We start from the raw sequence: 18,285 nt of genomic DNA on the forward strand, positions 1-18,285 counted from the left end.
ACATACAGGGATAGTGGAAGCCCATGGAGCCTTAAAATTCTTATAAAGCAAACCTGTCAAGTTGCACTTTTTTTCATTACTTACTCATGTAAGCCGTATTCAAATAGAGACTTCAGCCCGCAGATTCCTTACCTTTTGAATATCCCCAGTAGTCCAGCTGTATCCCGGAACCTTTCTATAATAATCCCCGTCTGCTTCGACAAGTGGCATCGGGCAATGCCGTACTACCTTGTGGCATCGGGCAATGCCGTACTACCTTGTGCTGCTTTAGCTCATGCAGACGCGATATTGGGACCTGTATATATACATCACCTGCTTCGATGGTGTTGGTTGCTTTCGTTCCGTGCCAACCGACGTGGATCCGGTGCCTTAACTGGCATTTGACAACTTGTGATTTTCATGCATTTTTCTCCCAAAAGTGTGCTGAAATCCCACCTAAACCAAAAGTGTTTAAATCGGGTGTTACCTGTACCCCACAAATGACGGTTACGGATCCGCAGAACTATTGCTGCTGGTGTCTTGGCTTCAGTCTAGACTCCGTCATGTTCATCATGTGCCAAGATGAACAGTAAGACGATTCATGAAAGCATAACTAAATTGGCTGTCGCATAGATGCGTTGATCAAAAATGTTGTCCAGTTGGAGTCCACGGTGTGGTGATCCTGGTTGCTCTTATTCCCAAGGGTGTTCACTTGATTGATCCACCTCCAAATCAAGTAAATTGAAGCAGTCATAAGAAGCATAAGAAGTCCAAGCCTGGCTCTCTTGGCTTGTGTCACAAGCACCACTCTGAGTCACACGATACGCCAGGCACTTCTAGGCCAAGAAGTTGTTCCCCTCTTGCACCAACTCCAACCCAGATTCTTCTGGATCAGGTGGCATTGCCGGATTTTCTCCAACAACTTCAGCTAGCTATGGAGCAAAATGTTGGTCCAACACCTAGTCCCTCTGGTGTGGCTTCGTGCCCCATGAGATCCAAGAGGACCTTCAGCTGATTTACTGTTGGTGGATCCATCCTTAATGTCATATGTGCCTCTTGATCTTGTTCCGAGGTTAAGGACGATGTCCGTTCTGGGCCCAATCGAATCCAGACCTGAGATCTGATTATACTTTCAAATTCTGAAGCCAGTGCTAACACTACCACTAGGTTTTTCTAGCGAACAGTATCTATTGGAATATTTGCCTTACACTTGGGATGATATTGTGGAAGATTTACAGAATAGAAGTGTATGACACCTAACCTGAAATTGGACTGGCATCACCTAATTCTGCTATGGCCACCGAAGAGACAGTCTCCTTTGCTACAGTTGTAGGGAGAGCAGCGGAAAACATTGATCTTATTTTACCTACTTGAGAGATAACAACTACTCTGTTGACAGAAGTGTTGAACCCAGCCGATTCCCCACGGAGCCATAGTTGCTATGTAGTGAGGCACCTGGACTAAGCCAGCATCTTGCCCACCACTAAATAGACAAATTGCGAGAAAGCACAAATCTCCTGGGCATACAGATATATATTTACAGCATCCAATGCTTGAAATCCTTATGGTGTAGAGGTGGATGCTTGATCACAGTTGGACTGTGGCAGACCCCTTTCCCTACCCCACCCAGAGTTAACGATTCTGACAGATGCATTGTTTCTGGGTTGGGTAGGTCATTTGGGAGAGGTGGAGATCACAGGACTCTGGTCTCCAGCAGACACTCTCCTTCACATCAACCTTCTGGAGTTGTGAGCGAGTCAGTTGGCACTAAAGGCGTTCCTCCCGACAATCAAGGGGGAACAGCTGCAGGTTCATACAGACAACACAACCACCATGTGTTACTGCAACAAACAGGTGGAGTGGGGTCATAGGCCCTGGGATAGGAGGCTCTTCACCTCTGGAAGTAAGTGAACGTTCAGGGCACATTTCTGATCACTCAGCACCTAGTGGATTCTTTAAATGGCAGGGCAGATAATCTCAGTTGACCTTGCCATGCGAATCACGGGTGGCAATTACACTTGGAAGTCTTTCACTTGGAAGTGAGCTGGAAATCTTCCAGAAATCTGGAAAAAACCCTGTCTCAATCTATTCACCAACCTAGAAAACATCTTGACTTTTGCGCTTTGGAGTTTCCAAGCCAGTCTTTATTAAGAGGCGTCTTTCTCCCGCATTGGGGGACAGAACTCCTGTGCCCTTTTCCGTCTGTCTATTCATGCCCGAGTGCTGAAAAAGATCGAGAGAGACATGGCCCAAGTCATTCTTTTGACTCTGGACTGGATGAGGAGAGCATGGGACTCGAAATGTCTGGCCATGAACATTTTCCCCCCCATCCAGCTACGCCTTATCCTTCCTCTCTTCCCTGCCACACCTTCCACTGTCCCTGCAGTGACTGAGTGCCATCTATTAATCATGCAGCAGGAAGTGCAAGCCCTTTTTTCCTAAGTGGCTGCTGAGAGGGTGCTTTTGTTGGAAGTAGGCTGTGGTTGTTATTCCCGCTTTCTGGTGCCCAAGAAGGGTGGAGGCCTTCTGCCTATTATAGATCTGTGCTCTCTCAACGCCTTCCTCCAGAAAGGCAAATTTTAAAATGCTCACACTGGCCCAGGTCTGGTCTCCCATCGACCCTTGAGATTGGATGGTGGCATTGGACCTGCAGGTCGCATATACCTGTCCTTCTGGTCTATCGACGCTACCTCTGGTATCTGTGGTTCGTAGTGGGATAGAAGCATTTTTAGTTCTCTGAGCTCCCCTTTGCTTTCACCAGTGCCCTTTGGGTATTCTTGAAAGTAATCGCGGTGGTGGTAGCAGACTTTCGGATGTCAGGGGTGCCTGTCTTTCCCAACCTCAACGACTAGCTGTTGAAGACTGACTCGCCTTAGGTAGTCGTCAGCCACCAACAGACTAATGCAAACCCTTTGTCATCCCTGGGGTTCACTATCAATGCGCCAAAGTCACACCTAACTCCTTCTCAGATGCTCCCTTTCATCTTAGCCATTCTGGACACGGGTCAGTTGCAGTCCTTTCCCCCCTAGGAAAGAGAGTCCAGGGCAGGCTATGACCCTGAGTTTTCAACATCGGTCATGGATTTCAGTGAGGTGAACTTTGGGGCTGATGGCCTCATGCTGGTCGAGCACATCAGCTGGCATATGGGGACTGTGCAGTGGGATCCGAAGTCCCAGTGGGTGCAACATCAAGGGGACCTCTCCGACCGCATTCATAGCTTGGAGGAGACAGTAAAATAACTGTAGTGGTGGTTGCTAGACCATGATTGGGTCAGCAGCAGACCTCTCTCTCTAAACCACCCAGAGCTCACAGAGTCACATGGCCCTTGGGACATTGTCGTTTTTCACTAACTTAGCATTACCATCTATAGACTGAGGCATAAGGTCTGCTGACAAAGCCCAGAGAGCTTCTAATATATAATACTGCTTCTTAGCAAGGGGAGGGAGGATAGGCTCCACTGTCTTTTGTGTGATGACATCTCCTTTTATGATTTATGGACTCGATGCAATGCTGACTGTATTTGTACTATGCATTTTCCTGCTTGTTGTGGCACGCATACTGCATTTTAGGGCATGTTAGTTAAAATAAATATTTTAAACTATTTTGTGACTCTGTCAGATGTTATTGTGGACGAGTACAAGAGTGCGAGCAAAAGGGTGTCTTGTTACCGCGATTCCTGAGAGATCTGGGAGTGTTGTGTTCTGGGGTGTCTAATCATTGGCTTCTCTGTGAGTGAGTAGGAGAGCAAGTGAGACACTATAGCTAGACTGTCCTGGGCTGATGGGCACTAAGGTGGTGGGATGACTAAGTCCCCATACATCAAGGTCCTATAATCCTGTGCATAGTTTTGGTTTGTGCAGAATCCCTGCAACAACAGTGGTGACAGATGCATCACTTCTGCAGTGGCTATATAGCAGAGGTGGAGATCTTAGGACTTTGGTCTCTGGCAGAGACCCGGCTTCAGATCAGCCTGCTGGAGCTGAGGGCCATCTGCTTGGCGCTGAAAGCCGCATTTCCATAGATCAATGGGAGACTGGTTTAGGTGGACAACACCGCTGCCATGTCGTATTGCAACAAACAAGGCGGGGTGGGGTCTCACACTTTGTGCCAGGGATCTTTCCTGGTGATGAATCACCTGGCGGGCTCCTTGATCACCAGGGCGGACGAGCTCTGTTGTTGGTACATAGTGGCTCACGAGTGTCAATTACACTTGGAAGTAGTGCAAGGCCTCTTCCGTAAATGGGGAGAGCCTTTGCTCATTGTGTTTGCCACTGCCGAGAACGCACAATGTCAGTGTGTCTGCCTGTTGGAGTTTTATCAGGTGTCTCTAGCTCGGAGACTCATTCGACCTTGAGTGGAACTCGCAACTCCTGTATGCCTTTCTTACAATCCCACTCCTGCCTCAAGTTCTCAAGGAGATCAGGAATGACGGGGCCCAAGTCATCCTAGTTGTGCCGGACTGTGCACGGAAAATACGGTATCCTGAACTCACAGGCTCGAGCATATGTCCTTCGATCAGGCTGCCCCTCAGGGAGGACCTGTTGTTGCAACGACAGTGCAGGGTTCGGCACAAAGGCCTTCGCAGTCTTCAACTTCATGCTTGGTGATTAAGCAGCGACAGCTGAACATCTTACCTCCCTCTGGAGGTGGTTGATGCCATCTTGGCAGCAAGGCATCCCTCAACAAAAAATGTATACAACTTTCGTCGGGACAAATTTGTGGTTTGTTGCTTCACACGCCAGTTTGACCCCCGCCAGGCCAGGGTTTCTAAGGTTATGATGTTTGTTTTATCTCTTGCTCAACTAGGCTTTGCTTTGTGCATGGTTAATTGTTATGTTTCGGCTTTCTTAGGGTTGCCAGATCAGCTCTCATTGTTTTCCCCATCAGTTGTGATACGATTTTTGAAAAGGGCTATAACATGTTCCCCTTCTCAGTTTCTAGTACCTAACGGGACAATAATCTGGTCCTCATTTATTTGATGCACAGTGTGTTTGAGCTGGTTGACAGCCCATACAGTACCTTCTTCAGAGACAAACGGATTCTGCAGTTGTATCACAACAAAATAACAGTTATGGCCTATATTCTGCCTGCACACCATTAGTCACAGATGTTATCAAATGAGCTCACTTTTTTGGGCCAACCGAAAGAACCCAAATCTATATATACAATTCCACAATTTTGAGGAGCACAATGAAACTTTTCATGAGTTTATACACTGTTTGCACTAAAGCAAATGACAGCAAAAAAATTCTATTAATTGTTTACCACACAGATTATTTTCACAACCAGATTGTTTTTCATCATCTTTATTCAAGAATTACTCAAATGTTGAGATAAAAACAGGATGACAAATCCAAGATGAAAACAGCCTACGCGTTTCGTCCCTATTCACATGGGACTTCTTCAGGACAGCAATCAAAGTCGTGGGAAGTCTTATCTTCAACCACCAGTTCGGATGCTGAACAATCCTTGTCCACTATTAAAACCTCATAAATCACCTCTGTAAATCCAGTGCCTCTTCGACATACCAACAGCACAATCAATTTCAAACGCGTTATCTTGTTCCTTTCTTCACTTTCTTTGTAATCCCCTACTTGGCATTCCAAAAGAGTTTTTTGTGTGGTCACACAAAAGTCCTCTTTTCGTCAGGCATCAAATTCTATCGGCCCTTACTGCGCACTCCTTCGACCATGGAAGCATGTAGTGCCCCCTGGTCCGCAGTCAGCAGTGTCACAAATCAAAAAAGTTTTTGTGAGTCTTTTGGATTGCCTAAGTAGGGGATTACAAAGAAAGTGAGGAAAGGAACAAGTTAACACGTTTGAAATTGATTGTGCTGTTGTTATGCCTTAGAGGCACTGGATTTACGGAGGTGATATATGAGGTTTTAATAGAGGACAAGGATTGTTCAGCACCCGTACTGTCGGTTGAAGATAAGACTTCCCGTGACTTTGAGTGCTGCCCTGAAGAAGTCCCATCTGAATAGGGACGAAACACGTAGGCAGTTTTCATCTTGGATTTGTCATCCTGTTTTTATCTCAACATTTGAGTAATTCTTGAATAAAGATGATAAAAAACAAGCTGATTGTGAAATTAATCTGTGTGTTATATGTTTAATAGATTTTTTTTGTTGTCATTTGCTTTAGTGCAAACAGTGTATAAACTCTTTGATTTATAAAAGATCCCTTTTACTCTTTCATGAAAAGTTCTAGTGTGCTCCTCAACATTGTGGAGTTGGATTCTGCCGTTGCATGCATAATTTCTACCAAAATTTGTGACACCATTTCATCTTGGTCAAACTATCACCAACAGGTGGGAATTCATCCTATAAAAGGGAATCCCCCTTACACTCCTATCACTTCTCTTTCCTTTGTCTTGACCCAGGGTGGCCTGTTTGTGGTATTATACAAACTATCACCCTGCCGGCGTTCTGTGCTCCACATTGCCTTTCTAAGGAGGACCAGAGTCTCTGTTGCTTGGATCCCAAAAGAGGGCTCATCTTTTACATTGATCGTACCAAAGAACTGTGTGGATCAGCTCTTTGTGGGTTTCTCTGTAGTGCAGAAGGGCAAGGCAGTGCTAAAGAGAACCATATAACATTGGATCATGCTCTGCATTAAGCTCTGCTGCAAATTGGCCAAAAAACAGCCTCCAGAAGGAGTGCATTCTCGTTCTATCAGGGCCACAGCTGCTACCACTACGTTAGCATGTGGAGTCCTTGTTCTAAACATATGCCAGGCAGCTATGTGAGCATCCCTCCATACATTCACAGAGCACTGTAGTCTGGACAGTCAAGTTCACTGAGAGGGGCTTTTTGCCCATTCGGTCCTGGAGGACTTTCTGGTTTGAGTCCATTCTCAGACACACCTTAAAATAGGTACTGCTTTGGTATCTACTCAAAAGGTAAGGTTAGAGGTCTTGGTCAGAAAAACAACTTGCTTGCCTTCAATAACACTCTTTCTGGTAGCAACTCCATCTAGCCTCAGATTCCTCACCTTCACTCCCATACACCCCATTCTGTGTTTGGATTCTAGTCTAGGAAAATGCACACTGGTCCCAACTATTTTGCTCTTAGGGCTCTGCGCCTGGGGCTTGGACAGCCTCGAAATCAACTGATGTCATCACTCAGTGCCACCTAATAGCACACCGAGGTGCTTCTGAAAAGTTTCCAGATTCAGTCTGACACCTAGGGATTATTCAAAAAGTGAGGAATCTGTGGCCAGATAGATTCTCTACTAGAAAGAGCATTACCTAAGGTAAGTGACTTGTTTGTCAGGGTGAATAGTCTTGTTCATTAAGATCTGTTACACTGGCCAAAAAGCAGGGCATAGGATCTCATTCCACCAAGGCCATGACTTGAGCATTTGTAAGTATGTTCATGAATCTCTGCTGCCTTGACAGGTAGGTCGAACTCGGTGGATAGAACTGAACAATTTATTCAGTTGTATATCCCACATCTCGTTTTTATCTATGTCGGATTGGCCAATTAATAAAATTCGCTTTTTTGACACAATCTTGACATTTTTAATCCACTTTCACTTATCACAAATCACACAAAACCAGCTCCGCAGTAATTCTGGCGTTGCAGCACACCAGGGTGGCATTCGGCCTCTCCCGGTGGGGCCCAATGATGAAGCATGTCACCAACTAGGTTGGTGAGTGAGGACTTTCTAAAGAACCTAGTTGGATTCTACATACATGCTCTTCTTTCTAATAAGTCTCACTCTTTTGTTGTTATGAATATATTATTTGGGGGACCAAGAGTGCTCCTTAGCTACTTTCCCTCTCTCTCTCGTTGTTTTCCTTGCATTTCTAAGTACGTTCATGAATCTCTGCTGCCTTGACAGGTAGGTCGAATAGAGGGTCACTTCGCTTGCTAGGTCCTGCAGGACCTTTTAGTCTGTGTCCACTCCCCAGACCCTTCACCTTTGGGAGGTACTGCTTTGGTATCTGTTTTTACGGTGAGGAATATGCTGTAAGACAAATTTGAAGGACAAGTTACTTAAATTTGAGAATCCTTTTGTGGTGTATAATCCAACTGCAAACTCCTTTCCTTTTGAATATCACCATGCGCCAGACTACAGTCTACGAACTACAAGTCACACAGTAGGTAAAAGATGTCTCCAGCTGTGAAAGTATATGGTAATAGTCTGCGAAAGGTAATATAATTTGACACACATGGCAAAGTATCACAGTATTAATGGGAAGTGCATTGGGGAGTCTCTATACCAGTACATTGTGTTCTAGAGGTTGTCATGGTTGCCATTTGTGCTTGAAGCCTAAAGAAAATACTGTGAGAAACATAATGTGTAACATAGTGTACCCAACAGTAGATGGCAGGAGCTTGCATTGCAAGGGAATCTACTCTAGAAAACACTGCAAAGTAGTAGTTACTGGCGAGTAATATTTTTCTATTTGGAGGGACAGTTTGTGAAGCTATCTTTTGTGTGTCTCTGACCAAGCTACAATAGGGTTCTCTTTGCATATTTCCTCTTACCACATTTAGGAGTGAACCATTTGGCTGATTTTCCTTTTTGTTGCCGTTGTGATGTTTGAGTTGCATGGGTGTTGTTGTATGAAATCATTGGAAGTTCAAATGGCAGTTATGGGTTATGTTTTTTTTTCTGATTTGAGTGAAACTTATATTTCTCATTATTTTACAGTATGTGATATTAGTTACTTCTTCAAAATAGTCTGACAACTGAGGATGCACACAGGTACATTATATTGTATTTATGTTTTCCTAGTGAGGGAGAGATAACTGGTGGCAACCCTATGGTCGCGGGCTTTCAAGATGATCTGGATCCTGATGATCAGGCAATTGATAAACCCTCATCACTAACAGCCCACATTCCAAGCAACAGTGTTGTACTATCCAGCGAGGAAGAGGAGGAGCCAAAGGTGTCTGTTATGACTGATGAGGATTTTGACTGGGATCTAGAAATAAAAGGGTAAGTTCAGTGTGATTGGGGAGGTGGGTAAAGAGGTGATGCAGATGTTAGAGCTAGTGGCTTTGATCAAGAACCTTTGCTACAATTTGGCCTTTTATGTCCGTGATCTGTTAGATTGAGGAGATGGGTTTATTTATAAATATACATATTTCACAGCTTGCAATAGCATTCTTGTAGTTATGGTTAGGTCTCATTTATATTTCAAAAGATACTTTTTTCATGTGCTTATAACTTTGGTGCCATTAGATGAATCTGCACAATGCTTGGTAGTAAGTGCGAGTGGCTTCCTTTTGACAAGCAGTTTTATGCAACTCTGCCTGAGCTTGGGGGAGGGAAATGAATGGCAAGGTCTAAAAAAAAGTAGTGTTTTCCCATGTTAGATCCCATAGGAATTTCTACTTTCGACTACAGCCAAAACTGCTGGACATAATTACCCTACATCTTGCCCAAAACTAGAACTTAACTAGGAATAGGGTGCTTTGTTTTATGTTGTGGCTGCCTTTATGAATTCATGGCACAGACGTTTGCGTACAGAAAAAAAAAAAGTTCTGAGAAGTTACAATGGAGCAGTGTGGGCATTCTTTGGCTCCAAGAAGGAATGGGGGATTCTAGAGTGGCAGCTTATGAGTCCACACCCTTAAAAAATGAAATAAACTGTACATTTTCGTTTTCAAGCAGAATTTGTGTAAACCGGATGCTAATTTGATTTGGTTTTTTTAACTAAAAACTTAACCTTTTCTGGCTGCACATTTGTGAATCTTGCAGAAATGTAGGGACCATGATTTGGTAGCAGGGTCTGCTGCTCGTGGTCTTTTGCGATTTCCTGTGCCCAGAGTCTACATTAGAGGTTGGGCGTCTGGCCTGACTGCGGTCCAGGCTCTAGGGGCAGTCCCAGCTGTGCACAGCCAAGTGTTGTCCACATGGTGGGTTGGGAAAAGTGGACTATGAAAACATGGGTGTGCTTGTAGCACATCAATAGAAATTCCTAAAATTCACTGAAATGAAACTTGGCTGCAGATAAATTATGATTTCTTTTGCCTATGAGACATTAAATATGTTAACAAAAACCCTCAAATTCCCTGAAAAATAAGTAACTTCACTCATGATATCCAAAATGGCATAAAAAATCACCTAGTGTGTCTAGTACAATCTATGGAGATGACCATGATAATAAGTTGTGTGTGGTTTTATTTTCTGAATTATTCTTCTGCAAATGTAGATTGACTAGTGAAGATTGAACATCCAATGCAGAAGTTGGCAATTTGAGATGGAAAGACCAGAACACGTTTCACTTTTGTTTTGCATGAAGTGCAGAAATGGTGTATAACTGAAATACCCCTCACTTGAAAGATCGGCCCACCACCTCCTGAAGTAGCTCACTCTCATGTTTTGCACAAGGCAGGTTGCTGAGGTGATCATATGTTGTATTCTGTTTCTCTGTCATGTGAGCTGCTGATACACCAACTCTCCTGTCCATTGCCCACATCCCTTTGGTGTTGCTTGAGAACATTGCTAGAGTTTTGTCCATCAGATCTTACACCTGTTTACCCTGTGGGTGAAAAGCAGCATCTCTGGCAGCTGAATATCTCTCAAATCCAAGAAATCACTAATAGTAATGAAGGGGTTTGCTGGGGGGCGGGGGGCGATTAGGCTTTGATCTCCATATTATCCGTATGGGCAAAAAGCTTTGCACGGTTTCCGCCATCACTTGATGGCCGATCAGAGAGAATGACCCTGCTTTCAAAAAGTTGGAATGAGAAGCCCACCAACAGATAGTTTAAATCAGAGCTAGAGGGAGCTAAATTAAGTCTTTTAGATGGGCATAGCACTGTCATTGCAGTAATCTCGTATAGCATTGCCTGTGGTATCAGGGAGCTAGACAACATCAGCAATCCCATCAGGGAGCTACACAATATCAGCAATCCCATCAGGAGGCTTCACAATATCAGCAATCCCAAAAGGAGCAGAACTCACCAAGCAGTGTGTACTGATTTTTCACATAGGTGAACACCATCATCTGGATGTACATCACTCTTTCTGCCGGTGAAAAAGTGCGCAAACATTAGCTATCCAACACTGCCCACATAAACTATACACTCAGTTGTCCTTCTTATTTTTGCTGGTAAACTACATCAGTAATGACGCACCCGGAGTTACAGATACAACAGACTATGATGAAGTCAGAGTGCATTATTACAGCCGAATTCTTTCAATGAGGAATAGGGAACAAACCCTGGAATCCGTGCTGGTGCACTTATTCCTGCATGTTTTCCCTCATTCCAGGCATGTATCGCCACACAGATTACACCAGGTTTCTCCAGTTGAAATCTGCGCTAAGAGGGAAACTCACTTGCAATGCTCACTCAGAGCTAGCAATGCCAGTTCAGTAGGTAATTCCATTAACTGAGGAGGGGTGACTGAGGACCGCTCCCAGTTAATCGAGAAACCCACATCTTGATAAAGAGCAAATGTATGTTGTCTCTACTCAAGACCTCTTGTCAGAGAGCCTGCGTTCACCAGCCATGTATCTAGGTTGGGTACAGGTGAACGCTTTGGAAGAAGAGGAACTACAGCCACTGCGTCACCTTGGTGGAGCCTATGGAGGCTGACCCAGGCCAAACAGGAGAAGAGCAACCTGGCAAAATGCGTCCCTTTAACAAATCCAGAATATATGCTGTTATGTTTGAAAACTGGAAAGTGGAATTAAGCATTTTGAAGGTATACCAGCATGGAGTCCTGAGACTAAGGAATCTGCTACAAAGTAACCATCTTCAACTTATCCTTTTTCCGAAATTTGTTAGGAAATTGTAGAATTTGGCAAAATCCCCTTCTGGTGCTTCAGTACCAGGAAACACTAGGAGTAGCTGTCTTTGCCCCTTTTCAAATGCTCCCTCTTTTAATCTTCCCCTTTGCCATATAGAAAGAGATCTCTTCAATCAAGATGTTTGTGATGTGAAGCTAAGGTGAAATGCTTGTTGGGAGATGAGATAGTTTTTTTTAGAAAGGGTAGAAAATTACTTGCTCAAATTCTTTGAAGCAACCATGGTCCGAAGTTATTCTTTTCTTTTTGGAAGCTAGAACAGCATCACCTCCCCCACTGGGGTACTGGAATTCTGGCAGCTGAAGTGCTCAGAGTGGTTCATGCCTTTTTAGAGAGGAGGAAGATGCGGAAAAAGGCCAGTAGTTGTCTTTCTTTACAGGATCCTCTTCCTCTAGAGATTGAAAAAAACACTTGCAGTAGATGATGAGTTTGCTAACACAATCTGTTCACCTGTTTGATTTCTGGTATTGTTGGAATGTCTTAGTTGGTGAATCATGCCCAAGTCTCCAGCATTGGCTCTACTCTACTTAAACGTCTCAAACAAATTGTCTGCTTTTTCCCTGCAGAGCTGTGGTCACTTTTTTTCTATTTGGACAATTAAGGTAGTAGTAGGTTGGGGAAGAGATATTGAGCCTATTTGTACAGCTCACGTTTGCCCATGTGTTTCTTGGCACTGAACAACTGATGTTTGTTACACAACTCAGTGAACAATGACAGGAAGATGAAGAACTGAGTGCACCCACTAAGATTTTCACCTGCGACCATGGAGTCCAGCACAGATACCTTCAGTGGTTGCATTAGTCAGTAGAGCTCTCAAGCATTTCTGGAGAGCGAAATACTCAATGTACAAACACAATGTTGACCACCTCGAGTGTTTTTTAGAGTGCCTAAAGCCTGTCTGTTTTTGTTGCAACATTCTAAGTCCATTTTACGGGGATCTTGTCTTTCAAATTCTAGCACCCAGAAGCTGATGTTGTGTCATACAGTGCACTTTGCAGATAGTTAATGTTACATATCTTAAACATGAAAAGTCACTGAGATGCAGTATTTTCAGTGGAATAGCCCTCTCCATAAAGACACCATTTTGTTGTGTCCCCATTATATGATAGTACCGCAGGGTTTTTCCTAATTACAAGATAACCACTCGTATGTACATTTGCTTACAATTTCAGTTTTCCTACTCTTCCTTGTCAACCCACTTGTTTGTTATTCATTACTTGAAATAACCTGTTAGGTAAAGTGTTTTATTCCAGTGTCCTTTACATGAGTCAGAGTATGGAAACTTGGCGCTCATACAATCATCGTCCTTCAGCCCTCTGTCCCACTCATCTACGAGATCTCATTATCTAATGCCTTCATTATTAGATTCTCCCTTGTGTTGTCCAAAACTCTGTGGAAGTGTCCGCAAAGATATATGTTTAAACCATCAGGATACGGTGTGATGTTGAAGATGTTAGGTATTGCGATAGTTTGATGTACACACCATAAACATGTATCTCCATAATATTCCTTAAATTCCACAGTGTTTTTTTTATGCTGATATTAATTGTGCCTCAAAAATGATTTACTTATATTCTGAACACATTTGTATATTTCCTCTCAAGGTCTTCCAAAAATTCCATCAAACCCCAAAATGAATCTGCTTTCACAAAAGTAATGGAACCAAACCTGTTATTCAGCTCATCGCCACTCTCTGCACCTGAGAAAAGTAGCAGCGCCAAGCTTCCTACTGATGTATATGCTGGAATGTCCTTGACTCCCCAAGGTGTGTCGTCACAAGCACCGAAGCCCCATACTGCAGGCCAGGTATCTGCGTCGAGACACAAAGGGAAGGAAGGGGGGAATACAGAGTCGGACAGCGAATTGGAAGGACCGATCGCCACCCAATTGCTTTCGTTTGTTATGGACGACCCGGATTTCGAGAGTGAGGACTCTGACAAAGCAGCTAAAAAAGTGGTAATTTGCCAGTTTGAAGAAAGGCTTTCAGCTGCATGTGAGCATTGCATGGTCTTCTCTCCATTAGATATTATCCATTGTTTACACATTTAAAGTTAATAGTTAAGGCAAGCCAATTCATGGGTTCTGTGTTCTCTGTGAACTTCCTTAAAAGAAAGCCATACTATTTGCCCCTGCCAAGCCGGCTACATTCTGCAATAAGGCTTGCTTTACTTCATCAGCCTTCTCTGATTTCTATGGCATCCTATGGCATTATTTCTTTATTTAAGAATAGTTGGCTTTCTCACAGGATAAATAGTTGTCACAAAAAGACTTGATTCCAATATTTAAGGAACTGGTGTATGAAAAGGGTGTACTCTTTATCGGTGACTCACTCGATAAAGAGCATTTTGTTCATTCCACTCCCACCTCCCAACAAGTAAGTGGCAAGGTTTACCAGACGAGATTTCTGTTTTTCAAATGTGGCATTGCAATGTTTTCAAAATATTCTCAAGATCCTCTCAACTAAAATGTTCAGATCTAGTTGATAGTAAATTATCGATCTTTTGATGTTGACATCATACATTGTCATCGGAATGTAAGTCAACCAATTTATGAGACTGTTGGTATGTCCCAGAATTTGAAGTGTATTTGTGAATGTAGATATGAAATATGTTAATAGTTTCTGGTAGTAGGGAACAGAGCGAACAATGTAAGTAACAGTACCAGTTCTGTTGCCTCTGACTTTACACTCCGTTTTATTTAACAAAACACACATTGAAATTGACTCTTTACTTTTTAAACCTGGTGAGTGACTTAGAACCAGTTGAGCTTCTCCAGGTAAAATAGTGGCACATAGTAAGAAACTGCTTCTACCTCCACATTCATGCTTCTAGACAGTTCTCATCTCAAATAACCAATATGACCTCTATCTGGAAAAGTCTCACAGCAAACATGCAAGTAAATCCGGTGGCTAATTTAAAATATCTCACAACTTTTTACTGGTAGGTGTGACTCCCATTTTAGGATTTTCTTTGCTATTTGTAAACAGTAGAATATCTCCACTCATGTACTGGATCCTGCAACACCTACAAATACCTCCAATATTAATTTTTGAAGATAGTTTAGTGAAGGAAACTTGTCCAGAAGTGGCAATCTTTGCATTTGAAGAAGAAAAGGACACTGCAGGTAACTCCATTATCATTATATATCCTCAGTTGAGGAACTGTGTGCATGCCCTCTCACACCTCGAGGAGGATGATCTACTGGTTGTGTCACAGCAGGCTGTAATGCTGCTTGTTCTTCACCCAAAACAAATAGTAAATTCCTGGAGGTACCACCTGAGCCAGTAATTCTTCCTCTGCATCCACCATCACTTCCACATCCTAAGGATGATACATCCACCACGTGGGAGATACGCACCAAGATACAGGGATATCATACTGAAGGCACAACTTTTCTCTGTGGCACACAATGCTGCAGCGCTAGATTTTGAAAACCTGATTTAGATGTGGGACATATTCACATAATCTTTGAGATATCTCCACACAGAGGTGTCCAGTTGATGACATTGTGAATTAAAGAACAGGGTTGACAGACAACTAAACACCAGCACCACAGTTTAGCAGACAGAAAGATCTGTCATCTCAAAATAGTAGCTGGAGGCTCCAGAAAGTCGTGTGGTTCCACCTATGAGCAAGCACTTTAGTGTCTCCTTTTTGACCCCAGCATCTGTCAAGGCCACTAAGAGAAGGTAAAAGATGAAACCTCTTCATTTGCGAAGTCCAGTGTTCGTATTCCATACTAGTCTTGTTAGTGTGTAAGAGATTAAGTGCCTCTTTGTCAATATAATCGGCTTCTTAGGAAAGGGAAAACTGTAATCTTTAGGACCTGTCAGATGGCTACTACATTTCTCCGAGCAGCAGGTTAATGAGATCTTGTGGGTCTTTATTACTATCCCTTGTAGGGTTCTTTGGAAGGGTTCACAGATCTCCTTCCAAGAAATAGAAGAGAGTTCTTCAAGGATATCTTCAAGGAATGACAACCTCAGATGAAATAATGACTGTAACCAGGGCTACAGCTCAATTAGACAGTGGTTGCTAAGGTGACGACTACTTATGAAGCATGCACTGTAGCTCAGCTTACCACTGCTAATTCAAATGCACAGCACACGCTCCTAGACGTTACTTACCCATGCTCATTGTTATTCTTTGCTGATACAGATAAGGAAATCCAGAAAAGATTCCTATGCTGAGAGTTTGGTTAGGCTGCAAAAGAGAAGCATTCCCTAGGATCCAGGTAAAGATGTGCAGGAGAGGTCACTGAAATTAGTGGGTTCAATCACCTGTTGATAAAGGCATGAAAATCAGCCACTCAACATCAACCAGTCTTTTTTCTACCATCAAAAGAAGGAGGTTGCCAGAAGTGATGGAGCAAGTCTCCATTGCTCCACTAAAAGTCCTAAATACTTGCTAATTCTGACTTTACTGTTCAGTGTCTTGATGAGCAGAAACCTACTTTTATCATCTTTCAGTTTGGCTGAGTATAACAAAAGACATAATGCTTCTAATCATAGTATACAGTGTTTACAAAGTCAGGTGTTTTGTTCTTGGTCCAATGTTCCACCCAAGTCATCAATATTATAGTTCCTTTTCCCCTATGCTCTGTACTAACTAGTACAGGAAGTTAAATTGATAATGAAAAAATCGGTAGCTTGAGTTGCCAAACAATCTAGGAACAAAAGAACATACTTTCTGTACTTTTTTAATTTAGAAAGAAAAGTCCAAATCTAGAATTTGGTCCCATTTCTATGACTCAACTTGGGGAGCACATGGACCTCGTGAGAAATATTCAGGCTGTTGATGCTGCATATTTATTCGCAGTTATGGCACACTATTTTCATATCCCTGACATCAACCAATCAAAAAATCTGCCTGCTTTAAGGTTGTCTGGCAAAATTATTAATTCAAGTTTGCTGCTATTTGGTTTTAATTCGGTCCATCAAATTTTTTTTTCATGTTTTATTCAGTGGTGGCAACCTTACCTGGTGATTTAGATCACAATTGTCTATTCACACATGAACCATTGTTTAACTCACACACACCTGAAAGTCTAATAGAATTTTAGTTGATTTCATAAGTTATTCACAGTGTGGGTCTGCAAATTACGAGAATCCACTGTTGTACTAGCACAGTCATTCCAATTCTTGGGAGCATTTCTTCGCACAGGTGTCACAAAGATGTAGATTTTTTGGGAGATACTCACCGATTGTTGGAAACTCCAGACAGTCATTCAACAGGCAAGCATATTTTCTGTTTTTATTAGTGTCTGTGGCATCTAGGACATTTATAGACCTGCATAGCATACTCCCATGTGAAAGCCCGAATGTCTATCCTGAAGATAATCGTTCTTAGATGACCGGCTAACACTTTCTTAGGATACCCTTTCCACTTTCAGCTGATGCAGCAAAGGGATATGCTAATAAGAATACCATACCAAGAAACCATTCTGTTAATGGCAGCTTGCACTCACAGGTGATCTAACAACCCAGGGAAGTGGTGGACCTGGAAACAGTCTTACTGTGTAAATATGTTGATGTCCAGAACAGTCTGTGTAGGTCTGCTATCAGAATCTTCTGTGTCTATCCTAAGCCATAGACAAAAAGGGACGAGCAAACATACATTTGGTATTAATATTGGCTTGAACTGTCAGTATTTCACCAGTCCACTTGCTGAGTATACAAAATGGCAAAGCGAGCGGCGAACAAATGTGTCACCAAGAAGAAAATGAACCGGTCTGATCAATGAGAAATGCAAAATTCATGAGAAATGTAAAAAAGCAAAATGTGTGTCTAGGTCCGCATAGCCCAACTCTAGGTAATGCCCTGTGTAGAGATGGACCATGGACATTTTTTTCTGTGAAGATGAGAATCATTCGTTTGACCAAAAACTGTGTGGCAGTGGTGGTAACTGGGGTCTTCATCTTCTGTCCCAAAAGCTAAGCAGGAAACTTCTGTTCTAATCGGGTCTCCCTTTCAAGATGGTGGACAAGATCCTGCACCCCAACCTTCCGTTGCTGTACCTTGCCTCCATGCTCTTGAATGCATGCAGTATAGGGAGATGAACCTACCTTCAGACTGCACATACTTTCTTACGGGTAATCAGTAGAAAGGAAACGGTGCTCAACAAGAAATGCACATAGTATTTATCATACAATTAGTATGGATGCGGTGCTCATAAGGTGGGGAGATTCACCCTACTCCCCAATGTGTGATCAAAGATCACAAATGCAGTACAATCTTAGCCTCTAGCACACGCCTTTATAAAATGCATATAGTTCATTCAGATACGTTAAAAATTTCATAGTTGTCTTTTTATTCTTTCAGTCTGTTGTTCAGTTGTTTGTTCTTAGCCACAAAGCCAACACGTGCTTTGTCGTGAAAGGGGATTAACCCGCGACTTCCTCAGGGCTGTCTGTTTCTTAGAAGTCGTCCTATCTTATTTCTGGTTGTAATTCCGTCCCGGTAAAGCCTGTTGTGTGCCCTGTAGTTAATTTCCTCATCCTCTAGCCTCTAGTAAAGTCTGGTATAATTGTGTTTCATAA

The 18,285-nt window shown here is 42.8% G+C and overlaps 1 protein-coding gene across 3 annotated transcripts in view; it reads left to right on the forward strand.

Moving 5' to 3' along the window:
• RABL6 (RAB, member RAS oncogene family like 6) overlaps positions 1-18,285 on the forward strand; it is a 374,256-nt gene that overhangs the window by 280,710 nt on the left and 75,261 nt on the right. The window contains exons 11-12 of one of the 3 annotated variants that reach the window (XR_014963001.1): positions 8,724-8,927; positions 13,353-13,741. Coding sequence is in view for 2 of the 3 variants with exons in the window: in XM_085610983.1 (XP_085467109.1) it covers positions 8,724-8,927; positions 13,353-13,704 (556 nt within the window). In the remaining variant the exon portion in view is untranslated. The remainder of the gene's footprint in view (positions 1-8,723; positions 8,928-13,352; positions 13,742-18,285) is intronic. The other 2 variants (XM_085610983.1, XM_085610992.1) reach the window with 2 other exon arrangements.

The sequence above is a fragment of the Triturus cristatus genome, chromosome 1_2, assembly GCF_964204655.1.
Source record: "Triturus cristatus chromosome 1_2, aTriCri1.1, whole genome shotgun sequence".
Lineage (NCBI taxonomy): Eukaryota > Metazoa > Chordata > Amphibia > Caudata > Salamandridae > Triturus > Triturus cristatus.